Genomic DNA, 25321 nt, shown 5'->3' on the forward strand with positions numbered 1-25321 from the left:
TAGTCCTATGAAAAATGCTGTTGTTATTTTGATAGGGATTGAAGTGAATCTGTAGATTGCTTTGGGAATATGGATATTTTAACAATCCTAATTCTTCCAATTCATGAGCATGGAATATTGTTCCATTTGTTTGTATCGTCCTCAGTTTCTTTCATCAGCATTTTATAGTTTTCAGAGTGTAGATCTTTCACCTCCTTGGTTAAGTTTATTCCTAATTATTATTATTTTTTTTGGTACGACTTTAAGTGGAATTGTTTTCTTAATTTCTCTTTCTGATACTTTGTTGTTAGTATGTGGAAACACAACTGATTTCTGTATATTGATTTTGTATCATGTGACTTTACTGAATTCGTTTATTACTTCTGATAGCTTTTCGGTGGAGTCTTTAGGGTTTTCTATGTATAGTATTATGTCATCTGCAAATAGTGACAGTTTAACTTCGTCCTTATCAACTTAGATGCCTTTTATTTCTTTTCTTTGTCTGCTGTGGCTAGGACGTCCACTACAGTGTTGAATAAAAGGGGTGAGAGTGGATATCCTTGTCTTGTTCTTGATCTTAGGAGACCTCGGTTTTTCACCACTGAGTATAATGTTAGCTGTGAGTTTTTTTATATCCTTCATTGTGTTTAGAGGTATGTTCCTTCTAAACCGATTTTGTTCAGGGTTTTTTTATCATGAATAGATATTACACTCTGTCAAATGCTTTTTCTGCATCTGTTGAGATGATCATATTTTTATCCTTCATTTTGTTAACATGGCGTATTATGCTGATTGATTTGTGAATATATAACCATCCTTGCATCCCTAGAATAAATCCCAATTGATTGTGATGACTGATCCTTTTAATGTATTGAATAATGTGGTTTGCTAATACTTTGTTGAGGACTTTTGCTTTCATGTTCAGGGATGTTTTATGTCGGGGATATTGGCCGATAATTTGTGTGTGTATGTGTGTGGTGCTCTTGTCTGGCTTTGAAATCAGAGTAATGCTGACCTCATAGAACATATTTGGAAACTTTCTCTTCTATTTTTTGGAATAGTTTATGGAGAATAGATATTAATTCTTCTTTAAATATTTGGTAGACTTTACCTGTGAATCCATCTGATCCTGGACTTTTGTTTGTTGGGAGTTTTTTAACTACCAATTCTCTTTCATTACTAGTAATTGGTATGTTCAGATTTTCTATTTCTTCATGATCACTTTTGTTTGTATGTTTCTAGGAATTTATCCATTTCTTCTAAGTTGTCCAATTGGTTGGCATATAATTTTTCATAGTATCCTCTTAGAATCCTTTGTATTTCTGTGATGTTCTTTGTTACTTTTCCTCTTTCATTTCTGATTTTACTTATTTGGGTCTTCTCCTTCTTATTATTGATGCCTAAAGGTTCATCATTTTTGTTTCTTTTCAAAGAACTAGCTCTTTATTTTTTTGATCTTTTCTATTGCATTTTGGGCTCTATTTATTTCTGCTCTGATCCTCATTATTGCCTTCCTTCTACTAACTGTGGACTTTGTTCTTTCTTTTTCTACTTCCTTTAGGTATAAGATTAGATTTTTTTTATTGGAGCTTTTTCTTGTTTCTTAAGGTAGGCCTGTAATAGTATAAATTTCCCTCTTTGAACTGCTTTCCCTGTGTCCCAAAGATTTTGGACCATTGTGTTTTATTTTCATTTGTTTCCTTGTATTTTGTATTTCTTCATTGACCTGTTGGTCTTTGAGTAACATGTTGTTTAGCTTCTACATGTTTGTGAGTTTTTTCTAGTTTTTTTACTTGTGATTTCTAGTTTCACAGCTTTATAGTCGGAAAAGATGCATGATATGACTTCAGTCTTCTTAAATTTATTGAGACTTGTTTTTCAGCCTGACATATGATCTATCTTGGAGAATGTTCCATGTGCACTTGAAAAGAATGTTATTCTATTGTTTTGGGATGGAATGGTCTTTCTATATCTGTTAAGTCTATCTGGTCTAATGTGTTATTCAAAGATGCTGTTTCCTTATTGATTTTATGCCTGGATGATCTATCCATTGAGGTAACTGGGATGTTAAAGTCCTGTACTATTATTGTACTACTCTCAATTTCTCCCTTTATGTCTGTTACTATTTGCTTTATGTATTTAGGTGCTTCATTGTTGGGTGCATAGATGTTTACAATTGTTATATCCTCTTGTTGGACTGACCTCTTTATCATTATTTCATGCCCTTCTTTGTCTTGTTACAGTCTTTATTTTATAAAGTCTCCTTTGTCTGAGTTTTGCTACCTCAGCTTTATTTTTTCACTTTCATTTGCACGATATATCTTTTTCCTTCCTTTCACTTTTCAGTCTGTATGTATGTTTGGGACTGAAGTGAGTCTCTTATAGGCAGCCTATAGATGAGTCTTGTTTTTTTATCCATTTCGCCACCCTGTGTCTTTTTTTTTTTTTAATTTTTTAAATGTTCATTTTTGAGAGAGACAGAGTGTAAGTGAGGAGGAGCAGAGAGCGAGGGAGACACAGAATCTGAAGCAGGTTCTAGGCTCTGAGCTGTCAGCACAGAATCCAACACGGGGCTTGAATTCACGAACCTCAAGATCATGACCTGAGCTGAAGTCAGACGTTTAACTGGCTGAGCCACCCAGGCATCCCCTCCCTATGTCTTTTAATTGCAACATTTAGACCATTTGCATTTAAAGTAATTATTAATAGCTAAATATATATTGCCCTCTTATTCATTGCTTTCTGGTTGTTTTTGTAGCTCTTCTTGCTCCTTTCTTCTTGCTCTCTTTCCTTTTGATTGATGCCTGTCTTTACTGTTATTCTTACCTTTCTTTCTATTTTTTGTGTAGCTATTATAGGTTTTGGATTTGTGGTTACCATAAGGTTCGTAGTTAACATCCTCAGTATATATTAGTTTATATTAAACACATTAAAACTTCTGTTATATTCTCTCTGCCACATTTTATGTATATATATCCCTATTTTACATCTTCTCATTTATAAGTTTTTTCTAATTATTTCCTTTTCTTTTCCACTTTAAGAAGTTCCCTGAACATTTCTTATAAGGCCAGTTTAGTGGTGATGAACTCTTTTAACTTTTGTTTGTGTTGGGAAACTCAGTCTCTCTCCTTCTGTTGTGAATGATAACCTTGCTGGGTAGAATATTCTTGGTTGTAGGCTTTTTCTTTCGGTTCTTTGTATGTATCATGCCACTCCCTTCTGGCCTGCGCAGTTTCTCCTGAAAAACCATCTGATAGCTTTATGGGGTTCTCCTATATGTAACTGTTTCCTTCTCTCTTACTGCTTTTAAAATCCTCTCTTTATCTTTAATCTTTAACATTTAAATTATTATTTGTCATGGTGTGGACATCCCTGGGTTCATCTTGTTTGGAATTCTCTTTGTTTCTTGAACCTGGCTGTCTGTTTCCTTCCCCAGGTTAGGGAAGTTTCCAGTTATCATTTCTTCAGGTAAGTTTTCTCCTCCTTTCTCCCTCTCTTTTCCTTCTGGGACCTCTGTAATGTGAATGTTTGTTCAGTTGATGTTGTCTAAGGGATCCCCTTAACGTATCCTCGTTTTTTTTAATTTTTTTTTTCTTTTTACTATTCAGCTTGCGTGCTTTCCATTATCCAGTATTCCACATTGCTGATCTGTTCTTCATCTGCTAACCAACTGGTGATTCCCTCTAGTGTATTTTTCATTTTAGTTGTATTCTTCAACTCTGATTGGCTCTTTTTAATATTTTCTTTCTCTTGTTGAAGTTCTCACTGAGTTCTTCTACCCTTCTCTCTGATCCATGGGCATCTTTATGATCATTACTTAAACTTTTTATCAGGAATATTTGCTTATCTCTGTTTCATTTAGTTCTTTTTCTAATATTTTATCTTGTTCTTTCATTCCGAGCGTCTTCCTCTGTCTTCTCGTTTTGCTGGACTTCTTTTGTTTCCATGAATTAGGCAGCACAACTATTTCTAAACTCACAGGAATGGTCTTGTGTGTGGTCACCCCCTGTGTATACTGTGTGTGCCTGGTGACTGGCTGGCTGGCTAGAGCTGTGATTGGCATGGGTTGGAGGTCTTGGGATACTTCATGCTGGGGCTTCCCCGGTGGGATGACTAGAACCGAAGAGGGCGTGGGCTACAGCAGTCCCAGAGCTGTCAGCACAGAGGGCTCCCGATAGGACAGCTGAAGCTGAGGTAGGTGTAAGCCAGGAGGTCCTGGGGCTCTCTCTAGAGAGGATGCCGTGGCAAGACACCTAACGCCGAAGTGAGCGTAGACCAGGACTGTCCTGGGGCCCACTGTGCGAAGGGCAGCCTGGCAGGACAGCTAAGCTGAAGTAGGTGCAGCCTGGGGTGTCCTGGGGTGCCCAGTAAGAGGGCACCCTGGCAGGGCAGTTGAAGCCAATGGAGGCGGGAGCCAGGAGGTGCCCGAGCACTCTCCACTGGCGTTGCTCTAACAGGTCATCTGGAGCTGAAGTGGTGCAGGCCTGGTGTGCTCCAGGGTGCTCTCTGCTTGTGTCACCTTGGTAAGACAGCTACAGCTGTAGTGAATGCTGACCAGGGGTGGCCTGGGGTACACCCTGCTGGACCTTGATGGCACAGCTTGGGCTGGTGTAAGACGGGCCTGGTCCCATCGCTGAGATGGCAGGTCAGCTACGCTCCTGTCTGTGCTACGAGGTGGAGGGGGAATGTAAACTGTGGACCCTCTCACCAGCCCCTTCCACTCAGAGGGTTCTGTCTGCTCCCCGGCCATTTAGTTGAGTCCTGGGGCTATTTTAGTTGTGTGTTTTTAAACCCCAGCCTGCTCACAGTCCCTGGTGCTGTCCCTTCCCACTGCAGTACACAGTTTCAGAGGTAGCAGTTTCCATTGTCACTGCCTGTCTGTCTTTCTTGCTATTCTCCATGTGGTCTTTTGTTGTGCTGAAGCTGTTCGGTCAGTCCGCAGTCCTTCAGGAGGAATTACTCTATAAATAAGTGTAGATGTGGCGTGTCCATGGATGAGGTGCATTCAGGGTCTTCCTATGTTACCATTCTGGACCCCAAAATCCAAAGCTGTGCTTTTAGTATCTGAATGTTACCATTGTATAGAACTTGCAGAATCTTGCTAAACCTGAACCGGTATTACCAAAGAGTTAATCCAGTTCCTCCTCACCTTTCCAAGCTTCTGGGCCATGCCAGCTAGAACATTTCTTGATGGTGCTTTTCTGATGAAATGCTGACTTAGTTAACTAGAACGTTGTGTTCATGGGTCTGTGGTATCATGGTGATGTTACAGAGGAGGTGGCTGTCTGTGTGAGGTCCTTCCAGTTTGCTAGAGAACACTCTTAGTGAGTTCTGACGTTCAGTAATTACAGATTTATTCCTTTGGCATAAGTGTGGGTCCCATATTAAAAACCAGGTATTTGTGGAAAAAGAAGTATAATCTGTCATTTGTACTTTAGTGTGAATAAGTTGATAAGTCTCTTTCCTGTAAGCAGGTTTTGAGGTGGGAAGGCGGAGAGAACAGGGATTACTCAGAGTTTGAGCCCCGGGGGTTGAGATTGCCAAGACAGGATAAGGTGTAAGGATTGCAGAACAGTGATGCCTATGATGTGTCCTTAAAGCATCTCGTTACAATTTGACCTGAAGTTCACATTGCTTAGGCCAGTGGCCTTGGCCCTTCTGTGTGTCTCAGAGTCCCAGTAGACTAACCCCGATCTTGGAGATAAAAGTCCCTAGATACAAAGAAAGGAGGGAAACTTCTATTTGTCGATCGCTGTCTGTGCCAGGAATAATGCAAAATGCTTCCCATATATTATTTCACATAATTCCGGAAGTATTTTTAGTCCGTTTTACACATAAGGAAACAAAGACTGAAAGAAATCAGTAATGTGACCAAGATAGGCCACAGCCAGTAAATGACAGGGTTAAGATCAGCACATTTGTCTGGCTCTGATCCCCTGATCCTGTTGTACACTTGGTGGAAATGAGAGACTAGTTTAGCATAAATTCAGTATTACTACTAGACAAACAACAGTGTGATGGGTGAGTGGTGGAAATTTCTCTGAAAAACAGCAAATGTGTTCCCCTCCAAGGTCACCTGTTTCCCACTTCTGTTTCTTATTCCTCACACAACTGTCTCCCACTCCACACACGCCATTTTTGTAGTCCACTTCTCCATATTACAGATGGTATGGACAGAGGTAGAAACAGAGAGGGTTGTGGAATCTGCCTGTTCCCGGTTTCTTTTTCCAGGTTAGTCTCCCTCATTCAGGTGAATGTACAAAAGTGCTATCAGTATCAAGGATGGCCAGAGTTAGGTCTAAGGCAGGCCAAAGAGTCGCAGTCAAAATGAAAAGCTAAGTACTGCTGATGTTTCCAGCAAGAATGACCTTGTGGGAGATGTGCCCTGCCAGTTTAGATCCCCACCCAGCTAAGCCACTTTACCGAACCAGAATGTGAGGGGGCTGTATCCCTAACAGCTAGGATTTATCTCCCACTCTCATTATAAGCTAGCAGAAAGAGCTTCCAGACTTTGGAGACCGAACATAGGGATTCACATAACAAAGTTTTGACTTCTTGACTATGACCATGAGCATTTCCTTATCTATAAAATATTCATTATACCACATACTCCTGGGATTGTTGCGAATAAATAGGACAATATGAAATATGAAACAGTGCTCCTCACTTCTTAACCAAATGCTCATAATCTTTTACACTTTCCACCCTGCTTCCCCCCATTCCTGCTCCCTCAGCTAATATGCATGTTATCAGATCCCTTTTAAAAGATAGGACTGGGGGTGCCTGGGTGGCTCAGCTGGTTAAGTGTCCAATTCTTGATTTCAGCCATTATCCCAGGGTCATGGGATTGAGCCCTGCGTCAGGCTTCATGCTAGGGGTAGAGCCTGCTTGAGATTCTCTCATATTCTCTCTCTCTCTCTCTCTCTCTCTCTCTTTCAAAAAAAAAAAAAAAAGGATTAGGACTAGAATTTGGGAGATTTGGTAAAGACCATAATCCATAGGGAAGATCAGGAGTTTCCAAGCATGTCTATATGGTATAAACCAAAAGCAGATTAATCTACCAACTCCTCGAGGATGAGAACCTATGTCTTATACTCCACAGCATAACCTGCAGCTCGTATTTGGCCCGGCACCCCTGTAATACCGTCATTTAGTGAGTTCTAACTATCTGCAGACAGTCTTTTCCTCTTTTATGTCATCTCTTGTAAACTGCCCAGCGTATGTATGTAAATGAGGTAACCAAGGCACTTAGCAAATCTCCCAAGGTCAGGATTTAAACTATAGTGTTTCTGATTTCAAATCCTATCTTTTTTTCCCCCTAATGTACCGGCTGCCAATAAGAATGGCTCCCTTCATCTGGTTTTGCTTTTTTAACCAAGTATTTAACGGACCTTTATTTGTGCACGCTACTATGCTAAATTCAGGGTTTATACAAAGATGTAGAAGACCCAATCTATGTGAGTAGCTTCACAGGAACTGTGATAGGAGGTAGAATGTGGTACATCTCATAATTAACGAACAAGTGAAGGCCCCTGAGGCGCACAGAGGGGTAAAATCACATCTAATTGGTGATCATCACAGGTTCAATGAAGGAGGGTGTGTGTGGACGGAGCCTTGCAGGTTGCGTTGCCTGTTGTATGCACTGCGCACTGAACTTGAGATCTAGGGATCTTAGCTACTTTTACTTTTTCTTACCATCCGCTGTTGCTCGTTGCTTACTCTGTCTTACCATCTATTGCCGCTCTTTAAAGTCAAAAGGAGAAAATAACTGGAGGAACCACCTTGAAGAGAATCTGCGAGGAAAACAACTACCCAGACTTTAAAATTTCCTCTCATTTTCTCATTTGGGTGGATGGATATATATAATGCTTAAGAGCCCGACTCTTTTCTACCAACTGCTGGAGGCCTCAGTTCTTTCAGCTATAAAGTGAGGATAATATGTGCCTCAGGGGAATCTTTCGGTGGATTTAATGGGCTTCTGTATGTAAAGTGCTTAGCTTAGATAGGTGCCTGGAACATGGATACTTAATAAAAGGCAACCATAATTAACAGATGTTCTAGTATCTAAATGTGACCAGATAAATATAAGTGACGTGTATATTTGGGACATCAGAGCATTGATATTAGTTCTAAATTTTAGAATGAGCAGTTCTTAATGACTTGAGAGCTCGTTCAGCAAAATTAATGCAGAAATTGCATTATGGCAATTAGTGACCAAACCCCTAGCCCTTTGAGGGTAGCTAAGAACTTCTTCCTGAGCTGTTGTTTTCTATCTCCTTATTGCCCCAGGTAGCTGCACAAATTGCAGTTAACCCAGTGTGTCCCAATGAGCCACAAAAATTATTCGGGAAGAACAGTGTGACTGTGCAAAGTCAAATGTTCACTCAGTGAACAATGACAAATGTCCGCTCTTGCCCAGCCAAGAATTTTCTCTACCATTAGTCTCTTTATGCTTTGATTGAACTCTGGTTACCACAGCTGAAGGACTGGGGATGGTCTACAATAAAGAACCTTGATCAGAAATAATCAGGAAAATTAAAAAAAAAAAACAACCAAAAACTACTTTGGGTACATGGGTGATTGTTTTCTTTAACTTGGTAATGTAAACATGAAGTGTTAAACACTGTAGAGAAAAAAAAATTAGTGTTCAATTTGCCCTTGAAATCTGTTTTTCTGGGGTCTACTGAGAATCAGATAAACTTCACCTTGCATTGTACATGATTAAAGAGTTGGCTGGCGTTTATATTTTTAGTCATCACATGACAAACTAGGTCTAAGCTGAAAAGTAATTTAGGTTAGGCAAGGAAAGTTCTTTACATTGTATTTTCTCTTGGAACGGCATTTTTTTTTGTCTTCTATTAATCACATAAAGATATAAATTTATGGAAATGGAACATCTATAGGTATAAATATTAACTTCTGCCTTTTATTCACTTAGAAAAATTTTTTTTAACTTTTTTTTTTCTTAAGTATATATTTTTTTAGTAATCTCTGCACCTAACATGGGGCTCAAATTCACAACCCGGAGAAGGAGAATCGCATGCTCTTCCAACTGAGCCGGGCAGATGCCCTAGAAATTTTTTTTTTTTTAAGATTAAGACATTTTAAAAATATGTATGTATGTATGTATGTATGTATTTAAGAACACAAGCAAGGGAGAGGCAGAGAGAGAGAGGGAGAGAGAGAGAATCCCAAGCAGGCTCCATGCTGTTAGCGCATGGAGACTGTCGTGGGGCTCAATCTCACAAACTGTGTGATCATAACCTGAGCCAAAATCAAGAGTCGGATGTTTGACTGACCCACCCAGGTGCCCCAAGAGTTAAGACATTTTTAAAGAAGGTACTATAGACTCAAGTAAATAAAAAAATATTTGGGGATGTTCAGAAAATCATTCAGTATTTCTAATCTTCAGCATGGTTTAAGGACAACTTCGTGCCCTAATTAAACTAGAATCCACATTGGGCATCTACCCTCTATCGCTTATGAAATCTGAGATAAACAGTCTGTGCTAAGCAAACGGACTGAATTCATTTAAATATGGGTTTTGATTCTTTAAATGCAGTGTAACAATTAGAATCATAATGGGTTCAACTTAATTACTGTAACCTGAGGAAACAGATGGGAGATGTTTAGGGAACCAATATGGGAAAATGTGAGCTTCTTATATCAGTTTTGCAAAAAAAAGTATAGGTACTTCTCTTAAATGGAGCTGGGTTTGAGTCTCTTACCCAGCACCCCTCCCACCTTTTTATATCAGCAAACAAGTATCCATGGGTCCTATAAGCACAGTTACATCTGGGACCTGTGTACATGAGAAATTATTCCCAGCTGTCTCCCACGACGATCTGGCCTCAAGCTCTTTGAAGTAAGAACGTTGAGACTAATAATTAACGATTGGATCCATTTAAGTACAGATTCACAACAAAACTCCTCCTTGCAGGGAGACTAAACTGACCACTCCAGGGTGTGTTAGCAGTGTTATATGCACGCTCCTTGTTCTGCATGAAAATAATATGCTACCTAGTTAAACTCCTTTTCTTTTTCATCAAAATACCAGCTTTTGCTCATCTTAAATAAAATTGGGTTTTTGTTAACTAACTTCAGTCCATAAGCACAAAGGAGGATATAGATTAGCCTCTCAAAATTTACCAGGCAGTGATGGTAAATTCTTCTGGTGCTGTATGTTAATCATCCTTTGCTTTTAATAGGTAAACGAAATATTCCATATTATAATAATGCATGACTCATTCATTGCTCATTGTCTTCCCACTGATTTTTTTTTTTCCTGCCTTGAGCCAGCAAGAAATCTTACATGAGAGGAGGGAGGAAAAGAGACAGAGTTGAGGAATACAACACTTAAATACTGTTGCTTGATTTTCATTGGTTATCTCCTTTCTTACGGTGACCAGTCTAATCCAGCCTTCCTTGTCAAATCCCTTCCCTCCCCACCCTCCCTGCTAAGGGCTTCACAGGGTGTCTGTTGCTAGAAGCTGACTACAGGCAGTATGTAGGCATCTTTCATTCAGAATGGACAGTAATATAGTGAATAGAGAAGAAAGCTTTTAGAAATGTATCATTTGTCAAAATTGCATGGCTTTTAAAAGGGGACAGAGAGATGCTGAATGCTTTGTATGTTAGCATCGACTCTTTATTTCTGTTGAGACTCTTAAGTTTTCAGAAGCTTAAATATAGAGCCCTTTAAAAAAAAAAAAGGAAGAAAGAAGAATTTTTCTGGTTAGTCGACCTCTTTTTAAGAAGTGCTTCATCATCCTCCTCCACCTCTCCGCGATGTTTCTCTGCAGCTCTCTGTAGATTAGGGTTCTGTGCTGGCTGGCAGAATGCTCATTTGTTAGCTGAATAGAGTTCATCGACAGACATAGATCAATATAGGTTTTATTTCTTTCCTGCGAATTCCAAAATGCCATCCAAAGAGTCTTGGTCGGGTAGGAAAACTAATAGAGCTGCAGTTCACAAATCAAAACAAGAGGGCCGTCAGCAAGATTTATTGATAGCAGCCTTGGGAATGAAACTGGGTTCTCAAAAGTCGTCTGTGACAATCTGGCAACCTCTGAAACTCTTTGCTTATTCGCAGTTGACATCACTTGTTAGAAGAGCAACTCTGAAAGAAAACGAGCAAATTCCAAAATATGAAAAGGTTCACAATTTCAAGGTAAGAATATTTGTTTTTAACCTTTTCTTAGAAGAAAGGAAATGCACATTACTTGAATATTAAAGGAATATCTTTTGATGTCTTTTTCAAACTAGGATGACTGGACTGAAATATTCTTACTATGTAAGGAATGAAGATGTTTTAAGCATGATTTTATTTAAGGAATAGCTGACTAAAGCTAATAGAATCCAACTCCATTTTCTCTAATGCTGATTTAGTATTCTGTTAATGGTAAAGTCTTGACTGACATTTAAAAGGTCTCATTCAGTAATGATTTTGGCACTATTTTTATGATGCAAATCTGTCTGACTACCTTTGTCGGATATTTCATGAGAGGATTAGATCTGATCTCCGTCCGGTTCTGGTGAAAAGCTTTGGCTGTAAGAGGCGTGTGTTTTTGCATCTGGATGGAGCAGATGGTCTGCATTTCCCACGGTTTCTGTCTTTTCTCCTCTGTTAATGCACTGACCACGAGCAGAGGAGGGTGGCCACCATCGGGCTGTCACTGCTCGCACAAGCAGCTTCTCTTTACTGTTTGAGTACTGCTTTCCCTTGTATGTGTTTTCAATTATTGTGTTAATGTGTTTTACTAACTATAGTCATCTTTCGTCAAGCCGGTATGTGTGTTGATTCAAGTTGCCTGCGTGTGTAGCATGATGGAAGGCCTTGAACTTCAGTCGTTTGCAGCCTGGCTGGGAAAACCTAGTGTGAGGCTGTGCACGAGAACAGCCAGCGACACTCCATGGGTGGACGCACCAGCAATGCTAGAGTAACTTCACAGTAGTTACACAACTTTACGATGAAGTTTTCTGTTTTCAGTGTAGACAGAATGTCACTCGTTTTAATACAAGAGGGTATACGGTTTCGAAAGGTGATAGGCTGAGAAACCCTGATCTTCCATTTACTCATTTATTCAGCAGATGTATTCATTCGGAAGGTACCAGGCTCTGTAGTAGAAAATTACATTTCAGATTTGCGATTCATCCTGATTTTTAACGCTAGCATTTATTTTACTCAGATGCTACATACCAAGCCCCCAATATGCTCTACTTTTTTAGTGAGGAATAGATTCTTTTGATCTTCCGATCATTTGAGGATAAAGGGTAAATTCTAAAATGTTTGGGTTGTATAAAGACTGCTACTATTTCAGGGTAAACCAAATAGCATTTTCTTCTCCCTCTTTAAACAGATTCTTAGGGAACTTACCTTTCAACTAGTATCTTTGATTTTAAATGAAATTGAGACCATTCAGTATGTGTATCTAGTCTCAACCATATCTTCCATTTATGAACCTAAACAGTACATGCAAGTTAGTAGGCCTCGGCTGCTTCTTGCACGACAAACTGGTCTTACAGGGTTTTTATGAAGAGCATGACCCCAAGTAAATTCTTTTGCAGATATCAAGTTGTGTGCATGTTAGGTAAAAATAGCCATTGAAGTTCCTAAGCAAGAAACTATGCATACTGTTCAGAAATGGCTGAGATTTTAAAATGTATCTCCAAAGATGCCCCCTCTGGTGTGTTCAGCAGGAACAGATTGACCTATTAAGCTATTTTAGTGCTAAGTCAAGTTCATTGATTAAAAGCAAACAGTAAGTCTGTTCAGGGATTTGCATAAACAAGCACATTCTCTGTTTGGTTTTTATCTTCCAGTAATTTCTCAATTTTAATTTAATACATGGCTTTAATGAGCAAATTTTGAGCAGCCAGAAAGTGCTGGCTCTGGGACCAGTTGTGACCCTTAGCTTGTTACCCAAACTGTGTGGGGGCGGGGAGGAGAAGGCACATTAAAAAGAAGTCTGCTTCCTTCACCGGAGCTGAAAAATTAAAATCGAGTGGGCTTTTTTTTTTTTTTTTTTTTTTAAGTTATGCTCAGGAAAGAGTTCACACTGGTGAAGTTGTGTTACATATTTTTTATAGTTGCTAATAAGGTCAGAAGTCTCATAATTTGATTCTTTCCATTGAAATTACTCTTTGTTCTTTAAAAAATGTTTCTGTGGGGTGGCATTATAAAAAAGAGAAAAGAAAGGTGGGAGGGGTAGTCATACTTGACTTCCGAGAACATCCCCGAAAGAATTCAGACTCTGTGGCAGGAGCACTTCTCTCCCACACAAATGTTCACTTAAAAGGTCACCGCTTGTGATATGTAAGTCTGTGCACTTCAGACATTTATAATGGGAAGAACTCTGAGCATTTATATGGCGATAGTCGTTCACACGGCCTTGCCATTGACTATTTTCTGTGTTGGTAAAAGTGGATTCTGCTGACCACAAGCCCACTCTCCAAAGCCTCATTTCAATGTGCTTTTCTTTTTTGCTTCTTGAACTGCCTGGTTATATAACATTGCTCTGTGGCGTTGACCAGCTGCCAAATCTCATTTCAGAAGGTGAAGCCAAGAATGCCTTATACCTTTGGTGAAACTCACCGAGGTGAGATACCAAAAAAAAAAAAAAAAAAAAAAATCAACCGGGCCCAACTCCAGACAGGTGTTTTGTTTTTTTGAGTTTGTTTTTTTTAATAGAAAAAAGTGAAACAAAGCAGGAAGACTTCCCATTTACTGTTATGTAACATGGCCTTTTAAATTTTTTCTATTGTTATTTATAAGGATTTGCTGAAGAATCAACCACAGGTAACATAGTTGTCTCTCTTAGAGAGGTCATCATTTAAAAAATAAATGTACCACATCCTTTAAAACGGATTACTTTATAATTTGTCAACATAGGACGAAAATAATTTTAACCCTTTCCTGGATAAACCTCTCATTTTAAGAACTGCCCCTATCCTCACACGAGGAAGAGAGACAGAGAGATGAAACAAACAAGTGTTAATTTCTTGAGCAAACTTAAAACTAAAAACTAAACAAAACATTCTCTGACATTAAAAGTAAAACACAGGCACTCCACCAGCAGTGACTACATCCTTACATCCTCCATCCGAGGCTCTCTGGACACAATGATAACTGAGACCCAGCCCTGACCCTCCGGAGCTGATCATTTGTATGACCCTGGGCACACCGCTTTCTCTTGGAACCACCGCTGCTTCTACTTCGGAAAAATTGAATTTCTGGTATGCGTGAGGTACACGGTAGCTCCTGTCTTTGTTACAACTGACCCCCTGAGTGGGCATTTCTTCTGAAGCCATACCAGGACTTTTTCTTGCCCAGGTACCGAGGTCATGATACAATTGAGAACCCTAGCATGACTGTGGGGCTAAAGAAAGCCCTTGCTTCTCTCTTCGCTCCCAGGCAGAGTTAGATGTTACGTAAGAGCAGTTGATGTTCGTTCATGCACCACCGAGTACAGTGAAATCCTCTGTATGCCTCTTCCTCCCTCCAAATTTAACTATTTGGTGTTTCGTTTGGTATAATCCAAATAGCTCTCTAAAATAAAGCTTCCATAGGATGCGAACAACCACAGACACCTGGCTACTTAGGCAAATGAAATAATTAAAAGAAAAGAACATTAAGAATTATAGTGAGAGGACACTTTAAAATAGTTTACTCCTTTTTTTCAAGGTGGTCTTGACGTGGCGACTGGTTCACTTTAGAGTCTCAGATAACTTGCATTCTGCATATAAATGAAAGACGTGACATATCAATGGATTGAATGTTGCGTGGATAGTATGCAGGCAATGAATCCCGAAATGTGAACTGATACTATAATTAAATAAGACTATAGCATGCACCTTATAATATTTAATAAAATTACTGATTGAAGACCTCCAGTCCTGGCACACAGACCAGACATTCTGCTGTTTGACAAACTGAAGGATCGAAATGGCCAGCTGTCCTGCTGGAAGTGGTCTCTCCTTCCCTCTGAAGGACACAGGTCCAAGCCCTGTGGTCTTCATTTGATACCCGTTGAGAATAGATGCAAAATGAACCAGCAAATAAAAATAGAGTTAGTGTGAAACATGGGGTTAAACTACATGATCTAGAAGGTCTTTTACAGCTCTGAAATTCTCTTTGGGCACCTGGCTGGCTCAGTCGGTAGAGCGTGTGACCCTCGATCTCGGAGTTGTGAGTTCGAGCCCCATGGTGGATATAGAAATTACTTAAAAATAAAAGCAAAAATCTTTAAAATTCTCTTGATTAAATATATCGAGATCATTAGATTTATTAATATAATTACTTTGTTTTCCACTGTTAAAGCTTTACTAAGGCCCATAATTAAGGCCCATATGAGGACAGAATTTTAATATGTTGATTTCTAAAAAGAATTAAAATAACCTATATATGAAGGAATCTATTTTTTTAAATGTTTATTTATTTTGAGAGGGAGAGAGAGAATCCCAAGCAGACCCCACGCTGTCAGGGCAGAGCCTGTCGTGGGGCTCGACCCCTGGAACTGAGAGATCGCAACCTGAACTGAGATCAAGAGTCGGATGCTCCACCAGAGCCACCCTGGCACCCATGGAGGGATAGTTTTTTAAACCGGTTATATTAACAGTCCGCTGTACAGTCAAGGACTGTGGCCACCGTTGTATTATCCCCACCAGCAGTCGCACCACCGCCAGCCCCATTTCTTTAGCAGAAACATCTGCTGAAGGACTAAATGGGCACACAGTATGACAGGAGGGACTGTTGTGGTGGGTGGTGGTGGTGATTGCTGTTATTTTGAAATCACTTCTTAGGCAGAAGGACATTTCAACGTAAAAATGCGTCTTATACGATTTTAAGACCTGTGTTGGTACAATCTTTCAGTCAGATTCATGTGAGTTGTTTAAATGCAGGAAAACTCCTGATATCATCATGCGGTCTTATATTTGGAGAATCTGTGTTCACGTTTTAAGTGGTCAAAAATTTGAATATCATTTTGAGTCATAAAAGCCTTATAAAAGAAATTAAATGCAGTGTGACTGATGTAAAAGGCAGCCTGGAATGTCTCCTTGTTAAACATCATTGCTCCTCCTGTAGGTATGACATGGAGTGTCTAACAGACATTTTAAAGGAATAAGTGTTTTCCTCCAAATAGAATACTGAATTGAATTTCATATACATATATACACACGTACATATATATACATATTTCTAGGTTATACAAATACATGTATCTGTAAATCCACACAGACAAATTCCCAGTTCTTAATGTGGGTCACTTGCAAGAGAAGATAAAAATAACAAAGCTCAGTGCAGAGCAAGGGCTCTCTCTCCTTAGGGCAGTCGTGGAGGGAAAGTGGGAGGTTGGACAAGACCATCGATAAGATCCCTGTAGGCACTGTTTCAGTTGTTATTTGGTAGAGTACTTATCAGATGCTACAGAAGCCAAAAATAACACATACTACTCTGCTTTTTATTTCTGTCCCTAACGGTGGTGAGGAGGGCCGCAAAGACTCATGCATTTCCAGGCTTCTACGTTGCCCCCAGCATTGTAACCTCTTCAGCCTCGGCCCCATGGATCTTTCTTACAGTTTGTAATGCTGGCTGAGGAGCTGGTTATGACGCCTCAAGTACAAGGCCAGAGCAAAAGGTCATGGGGAAGGTTACTTACTGCCACGAAATAATCCAAAAAGAAACGTTTCGCAAGTTTTGCACATCGTTGCTTATACTTCTCCATAGCCATTTTATGAGGCTAGGGAATTTAAAATGTTAATCTTTTATATACTGGAAGAATTAATATTGCTAAAATGTCCACACTACCCAAAGTGATCTTCAGAGCCAATGCAATTCCTGTCATAATCCCAATGGCATTCTTTCCAGAAATAGAAAAAATCCTAAGATTCGCATGGAACCACAAAAGACCAAAGCAATCTTGAGCAAGTAGAAAGCTTGAGGCATCAGTATTTTCTGATTTCAAAGTATATTGCAAAGCTACAGTAATCAAAACAGTATGGGACTGGCATAAAAACAGACATACAGACCAATGAAATAGAGCAGAAAGCCCAGAAATAAAGCCATGTGTCTTCAGGCAACCTATCTTCAACAAGGGTGCCAAGCACACTAAATAAGGATAGGATAGTCTCTTCAATAAATGATGCTGGAAAAACTGGATGTCTATATGCAAAAATAAATAATTGGTCCCTTATTTCACACCGTATACAACAGTCAACTCAAAATGGATTAAAGACTTAAATATAAGACCTGAAACCATAAAACTACTACTAGTAGAAAATGTAGGAAAGAAGCTTCTTGACATTGGTGTGGGCAGTGATTTTTCAGATAGGACACTGAAAGCACAGGCAACAAAAATAAAAATAGACAAGTGGGATTGTATTAAACTAAAAAGCTTCTGCAGTAGTACATCCAGGACTCTGGAAGTTCATCCTCCTGCCCTGGCCACTTCTTCTCCCTCCCCTCAAAAGTACCCCTTCTAATACCATGTATCAGTTTTGCCTGTTTTTGACCTTCGTGTAAACAGAATCATACAATGTGTACGTCCTTGTGTCTTTTGTTGGACATTATGAGATTCGTGTAAACAGAATCATACAATGTGTACGTCCTTGTGTCTTTTGTTGGACATTATGAGATTTCACCCATATTGTTGCGTCAATTGTTTATTCATGTTCATTGCTAAATAGTATGTCACTGAATGAATAAAACACAATTTGTCTACCCAAAAAATAAAAAAAACATACAAAGCTTCTGCACAGCAAAGGAAATAATTAACGTGGTGAAAATGCACATATGGAATGGGAGAAAATATTTGCAAACCATACACCTGATAAGAGGTTAGTATCCAAAATATATAAGGAACTCCTACAACTCAATAGCAAAGAGCAGCCCTAGTTAAAAACAGGCAAAGGACCTGAATAGTTATTTCTCAAAAGGTACACAGATGGCCAACAGGTATGTGGAAGGATGCTCAACATCATGAACCATCAGGGAAATGCAAATCAAAACCACAGTGAGATGTCAGCTCACACCTGTTAGAGTGGCTATTATCAAAAAGACAAAACATGGCCAGTGTTGGTGAGGCTGTGGAGAAAGAACCCTTGTACATGGTTTATGAATGTAAATTGGCATAGCCATTATGAAAAACAGTATGGAGGTTCCCCCCAAAATAAAAATAAAACCTATGATCCAGCAATAGGTTGCCTTTTCACTTTGTTGATTGTTTCCTTTGCAGTGCATTAGATTTATCATTAGATGTGGTCCCAGTTGTCTGTTTTTGATTATGCTGCTTTAAAATTTGGAGAGAGATTTGAAGTTTGTCTTTCTCACAAGGAGACTGTTGGTGGAACTAAGTGCACTGGTTTTTTTTAATGTAATTAAAAAGCAATTAAAAAAAAAGGAACTTCAAGCCAGCCTTGAAATTAAAATGTAGGGTTGTCACTTTTAAACGTCTTAAGAGAGAGCCTGGCTGCCTCCCAAAACCAGTTCTGATTCATATTCCCAACTAATATCCTAATGTGAGATCCTCCAACAAACTACATCTGACATTGTACTATTTCCAGTGTTTTTGTCCATCCTACTGATTTAATGTTCTGGAAATTTGCTATCTCTATGCAAATCAGAACCACAGTGAGATGAGGTATCGCCTCACACCTGTCAGAATGGCTAGAATCAGTAAGAAAAAATAACAAGTGTTGGCTAGCTTGTGGAGAAATACGAACCCTCATGCACTGTTGGTGGCAATGTAAATTGTTGCGACCACTTTGGGGAAAAAGTAAGGGGTTTCCTCAAAAGATTAAAAACGGAACTACCTTCCGATAAAGTATTTCTGCTTCTAGGTGTTTATCCAAAGAAAATTAAAACACGCATTCAGAAAGACATATTCCCCCCTAAGTTCATTGCAGCATTATTTACAATAGCAAAGATATAGAGGCAGCCTAAATGTGTTATGTGTTATCAGTAGACGAATGGCTAAAGAAGATGTGGGGTGGAGTGTGTGTGTGTGTGTGTGTGTGTGTGTGTGTAAAATAAAACATTAGCCATAAAAAAATGAAATCTTGCCATTGGCAACAACATGGATAGATCTAGAGGTTAATTAATGAATTATTATGCTACATCAGTCACAGAAAGGAAGTCCGTCAAGGCAGAGAAACACATACTATATGATTTCGTTATATGTGGAAGCTCAAATCAAAATAGCTCTTTTTCATGGCACTTCGGCAGCAGTAGCCTGCTTTAGGGTGAAGCTGAACAGCTCTTTCCCAGTTACGGGCTGCCAGAAACTCATTGAAGTAGACGATGAACGCAAACTTCAAGCATTTTATGAGAAGCGAACAGCCACGGAAGTTGCTTCTGATGCTCTGAGTGAACAATGGAAGGGTTACATGGTCCAGATCAGTGGTGGCAATGAGAAGGCTTCCCCATGAAGCAGGGTGTCTTGATCCATGGCCATGTCTGCCTGTTGCTGGGTAAGGGACGTGCCTGCTACAAACCAAGGAGGTCTGAAGAAAGAAGGTGCCAATCTGTTGGGGGTTGCCTTGTGGATGCCAACCTCAGTGTTTTCAACTTGATCATTGTTAAAAAAAAAAGAGAGAGAAAGATACTCCTGGATTCATGGATACTACTGTGCCTCATTGCCTGGGGCCCAAAAGAGCTAGCAGAATCGACAGACTTGTCAGTCTCCCTAAAAAAGATGATGTCCGCCAGTATGTTGTGAGAAATCCCCTAAACAAAGAAGGTAAGAAACCTAGGACCAAAGCACCCAAGATTCGGCACTTTGTCACTCCATGTGTCCTCCAGTGCAAAAGTCAACATATTGCTCTGAAGTCTAAAGAAACAGCACACTAAAAAAAATAAGGAAGGGGCTGCAGAATATGCTAAACCTTTGGTCAAGAGAATGAAGGAAGCCAGAAAGAAAAATGCCAGGAACAGATTTCCCAGAGATGGGGGCTGTCCTCAGAGCTTCTTCCTCTGAGACCCATCAAAAATGAGATTTTCTAAAAGTAACACATAAGATCAGACATCAAAAAAATAAGTCAAAACAAATGAACAAACAGAACTGAAACTCATAGATACAGAGAATAAACTGATGACTGCTACAGGGTAGAGGGGTGGGGAGATGAACAAAATAAAGGTAGTTAAGAGGTATGGCTTTCCAGTTATAAAATAAGACAAGGAAACGAAGGGTGCAGCATAAGAAATCTAGAAAGTAATATCGTCACAATTTTATATAGTGGCAGACGGCACCTAGACATATTGTGGTGGCCATTTTGTAATATATACACATACTGGATCACTAGGTTGTATACCTAAAACTAAACACTGTATGTCAGTTATTTTTCAATTAAAAAAAAATTGGCATCTCTAAAATTTATCTCAAAGCAGAGAATCAGCCCAGCATGTGACTCTCATTGCAATAACAATGAAAGGATATAAACCCATAGGAAGAACACACAATAATAATAATGATGATAATGATGATGTCACCTCTGCCAAAATTCTGTTCTTAATGCTTTTTGTGTCCACATAATAATCTTACTTTCAAGGATCAGTTTTTCCCACGTCTGAGTCACATTGGTATGTTAAAGGCAACTTTTTGCAGTAACTTGTATCATACTTCCCTTCTCCCCTTCGATTTAATTGAGGATTGAGTCTTACTTGTATTTTGCTTATTTTATTTTTAAATTTTTTAATGTTTATTTATATCTGAAAGAGAGAGACAGAGCGTGAGTGGGTAGGGGCAGAAAGAGAGGGAGACACAGAATCCAAAGCAGGCTCCAGGCTGTCAGCACAGAGCCCGACACGGGGCTCAAACTCTTAAACCACGAGATCATGACCTGAGCCAAAGTCGGACACCCAACCAACTGAGCCACCCCGGCGCCCCTATTCTGTTTATTTTATAATCCAGTAGGACACAGATGTAATATTTTATGTCTCTAATTTTTAAACCTTGTTTAATTAGCAAATTACACAGTCGTACTTCATCTTCTTTGCGACCCCCTATGTCAACATTCCTCAGAGGAACGTCTTCCTTGGGAGTGAAGGCTACCATGGCTTTAATAAGATGGTCAAAGCAGATGTCTGAAGAATATGCACAGGTCATAACATCTTACTCAGTAACTGGCTGTACTGTCGAGTTCCCTATATCTCAACACACTTACTGTCATGATTAGGCAGCATTCAGTATTCTTATGTAATAGTACATAACACAAAAATATCATTGCCTTCATCAAAGAGACCAAAGGACAGAGAGAAGAGATATGTGCATAAGTGGAAGAGAAGTCTAGGAAAGATTATTTTAAGTGAATACATGAAAATATTGATTTTTCTTTCATAAATATTTTATTAGTACTACTGGTATCTGAGAAACCCCTACAAATTATTTTTCCAACAAACATCATGCTGGTAGTGTTTTTTTTTTTTTTTTTTTTTAGGCTTCTTAACCCCTCTTCTTAAATTATCTTAAGATTCTTCTGGGTGCAAAATAGGAAAGCTAGAAAGGAAAGGAAAAATAGCCCAGTGGTATTACACTGAAACATCATCAAGTGCTCATTTAAAAAATATTTTTATGTTGGGGGATGAACATAAAGGGGTGAAAAATAGAGTTCGTGAATTTTTTAAGTGTTATGCAGACATAAAAATTAACACCAAAAAATGTATTTATTTTAAGGTCATGGGTGTCCAGGGATTCTTGTCATATTAGGTGATATCCTACAGTCTGTTGTATTAGAAATGACCTGTTTCGGCTAGCTGTGCAAATGGATTTGCCCAAATCAGGCCTAAAATGTTAAGTTCACTCCTTTCTCTTATAGAACTCCCTCTGTTTAGAGCCCCAGCCCTTATATGTGCCACACCCAGACCACTGCTTGTGACTCTGCCTGACATGCTTGCATAGTGCCCTTGTTCCTAAAAAAAAAAGGTCCATCTCTAGGAAGCATGAGATTTTGTTTTGATGGTTGCCAGTATAGCTCATTACTCCACAATTAGTGTCTTTTTAAAAACCTATTTGGAACCCATGATTGATATTTACCATTTGATGGGATAGTTGGAGACTTTCTGTGGCAAGTGTCAGAAAGCCCAACTCTTATGCTTGTTAAGGCCCAATGAAAGGGGATTAATTGGCTTTATTTCCTTTATAGTAGGAAAAGTCTGGTGGTGGTTGGTATCCTTTGACTTAGGGGCTTAAAATGGCACCAGAACCCTGCCTCCCAGCTCTGTATTCATTTGCAATCTCCCACTTGTGACACGATGGCCTGCGGAAGCTCCAGCTCTAAATATTCTCAGACTCTAGTCAGCTCACAATGAGACAGAACAAAAAAGTCCGGGCCTGGCAGACATTGGCCCAATTATCTTATATGCTTATCTCTGAACCAGTAACTCTGGGCAGAACAGAATGTGTTGATTGGCTTAGATCCAGGTCACATACTCTCTCCTGGAACTGGGGTCAGTTCCAAACTATTCATATGGGTTGAGAACTGGTATCCAAAGAGAAGACATTTATTCTGTGTAGCTAAAAAAATAAGAAATGCCAACATCAACATTAAATTACAGAATGAGGTCACTAATTCCACAATCCTAGTACACAACCTACTGAATACGACGGTGTCCGTGTAACACGTTGCTGAGAGAGACCTATTCTTAGAGCATGATGACAAAAGAATCCTGAAGAAGTTGAGCTTCTATAAGGGACATTGAGAATTACTGATAAAGTTGATTTTGCACGTGCAGAAACTGAAGCCCAGAGAAGTCCCAGGTTCAAGCTCACATGAAAGATCAGTTTTAGAAATAAGTATATAATCTGAACTTCCACTTTTGGCCACCATGGAGAAATTAGATTTGCCTTCCCATCTTAAACAGCTAACAAACCAGAAAAAAACATCTAAGACAACAGTCAGATATTGAACAGGTAGTACAGTACTGTGATACCTGAAAAAAGGAACTCAGCAAGAGGGCTCATAAGGTTGTTTTCATTTATTGTTTGGAGGCAGTTTCTTGGCCAAACACCTGGGGAGAGAATCTGAAGAGAGCCTAGCTAAGTGGAAGACACAGAGATTGGAGTTTGGTGAGGCAAAAAAGCAGCTGAAATTTGGGGGGCACTGTACCTGGAATTACAGAGCTATACATAAGGGCTCTAGGGATCTGCATTGGGATCTTCTTGACTCTTAGCGCAAGTACTTATCTACATATGTGTGAAAGGAGGAGAATATTTAAAAACAAAACCAGAAAGCAATAGGCTGGACAATTTCTGAAATGCACTCAGGGCTGAGAAGAGTTTTGTCCTGCAGCAGGAGTAGAAAAACATGGTAATGCATGAGACGTCGTTTAAAAGTCCTCAAAGCATTATCATCTTAGTAGCATGACTAAATTAGCAATAGACTAGAGGCAGCAGTGAGGAAAGAAATTGAAGCTAGAGATTAAAAATGTATCTGAAATGGGAGCACCTGGCTGGTTCAAGTCCATGAAGCATGCTACTCTTGATCTCGGGGTTGTGAGTTCAAGCCCCACATTGGGTGTAGAAATTACTTTAAATATATATATATATATATATATATACACACATTTATACATACATATACGCACACACACACACATTATATATATATATAATGTCTGAAATGAAAAACACATTAGATGGTATTAATGCATATTAGGCATCAAAGAAGAAAAAAATAGTGAACCAAAAGAAAATACCCACAATGGGGGCGCCTGGGTGGCTCAGTCGGTTGAGCGTCCAACTTCGGCTCAGGTCATGATCTCACGGTCTGTGAGTTCAAGCCCCGTGTCGGGCTCTGTGCTGACAGCTCAGAGCCTGGAGCCTGCTTCAGATTCTGTGTCTCCCTCTCTCTCTGACCCTCCCCCGTTCATGCTCTATCTCAAAAATAAATAAACATTAAAAAAAATTTTTTTTAAAAATACCCACAATGAAGGGCAGAAAGAATATATTTATATAAGGAAGAATACTTTCTTAAAAAATTTTTTAATGTTTATTTATTTTTGAGAGAAAAGGAGAGTGCGAGCTGGGGAGGGGCAGAGAGAGAGGGAGTTGCAGAATCTGAAGCAGGCTCCAGGTTCTGAGCTGTCAGCACAGAGCCCAATACGGGGCTTGAACCCATGAACTGTGAGATCATGACCTGAGCCGAAGTCGGATGCTTAACCGACTGAGCCACTTAGGTGCCCCAGGAAGAATACTTTCTTTTTAATTTTATTTATGTTGAGAGAGAGAGAGAGAGAGAGAGAGAGAGAGAGAGAGAGTGTGTGTGTGTGTGTGTGTGTGTGTGTGTGTGTGTGTGTGTGTGTGTAAGTGGGAGAGGGGCAGAGAAAGAGAGAGAGAATCCCAAGCAGGCTCTGCACTGTCAGTGCAAAGTCCCATGCAGGGCTCGAACTCATGAACCACAAGACTGTGACCTGAGCAGAAGTTGGACGCTTAACCACTGAGCCACCTAGGTGCTCCCAGAAAGAAAAAAAAAAAAAAAAAAATTAACATAGCATCAGTGACAATATCAAGCCTTCTAACTTCAAAGTGTAATTAGAATCAGAAGGAACAGTGGTGAGGGCCCAGGGGACAGTACAATTATTTGAAGATATAATAATTTTGAAGATACAGTAATTTTGATGAAAACCCAAGGACTACAAGTGAACTACAAATAGAAAAAAATATATGAAGAAAGCACCGTGGCGCATCATAATCAAATTGCTGAAAACCAATGCTAAAGAGAAAATCGTAAGAGCAGCAGAGAGGAGAAAACACAGGTTATGGGAAAGAGAAGTTTTATTCCTAAAGTGACACTCTACCTCAGCCTGTTCATCCCTCCCATATGATATCAAAATGTGTAGGGGAAGGAAGTCTCTGGGGTTTAGAAATTAAACATGTATTCAGTTTCTCTTGAATTTTATTTTCACATTCCAGCTTCATAATGTGTTTATAATTTTATGGCTTTATAGGATCTTACATGTGCACACTCATACACAGAAATCCAGTGTACACTTTTTTTAAAAAAGAAGAGAAATGATTTTTACACTGCTGTTTATTAACATCTTTAAAGGTCATTTCAATGTAAGGAAATATGTCAACAGAAGAAACAAATTATTTTCCTTTGTCACTGGTACTCTTACGTATTTTACAAAGTTTTATAAAAGGCAGGAGGGGAGATGGGGAGGAAAATACATTTTACGTATAGATGACAAAATAGTGACAACAGAGTTCTCATCAGAAACTATGCAAAACAATAGAGTGACATCTTCAATGTCCTCAACAACTAAAAAAAAATACAGATCTCTATATCCAACACAAAATACCTTTTAAAAATGAAGACAAAATAAAAATATTTGTTTTTTAAACAAAGA

At 39.2% G+C, this 25321-nt stretch overlaps 1 protein-coding gene and 1 pseudogene across 3 annotated transcripts in view; both read left to right on the top strand.

Moving 5' to 3' along the window:
* CHN1 (chimerin 1) overlaps positions 1-25321 on the top strand; it is a 204738-nt gene that overhangs the window by 146653 nt on the left and 32764 nt on the right. For all 3 annotated transcript variants that reach the window (XM_058713484.1, XM_058713492.1, XM_058713497.1), the window contains one exon: positions 11072-11149. In XM_058713484.1, the coding sequence (XP_058569467.1) occupies positions 11072-11149 (78 nt within the window). The remainder of the gene's footprint in view (positions 1-11071; positions 11150-25321) is intronic.
* On the top strand, positions 17562-23506 carry LOC131502638 (small ribosomal subunit protein eS6-like; annotated as a pseudogene).

The sequence above is a fragment of the Neofelis nebulosa genome, chromosome 2, assembly GCF_028018385.1.
Source record: "Neofelis nebulosa isolate mNeoNeb1 chromosome 2, mNeoNeb1.pri, whole genome shotgun sequence".
Classification (NCBI taxonomy): domain Eukaryota; kingdom Metazoa; phylum Chordata; class Mammalia; order Carnivora; family Felidae; genus Neofelis; species Neofelis nebulosa.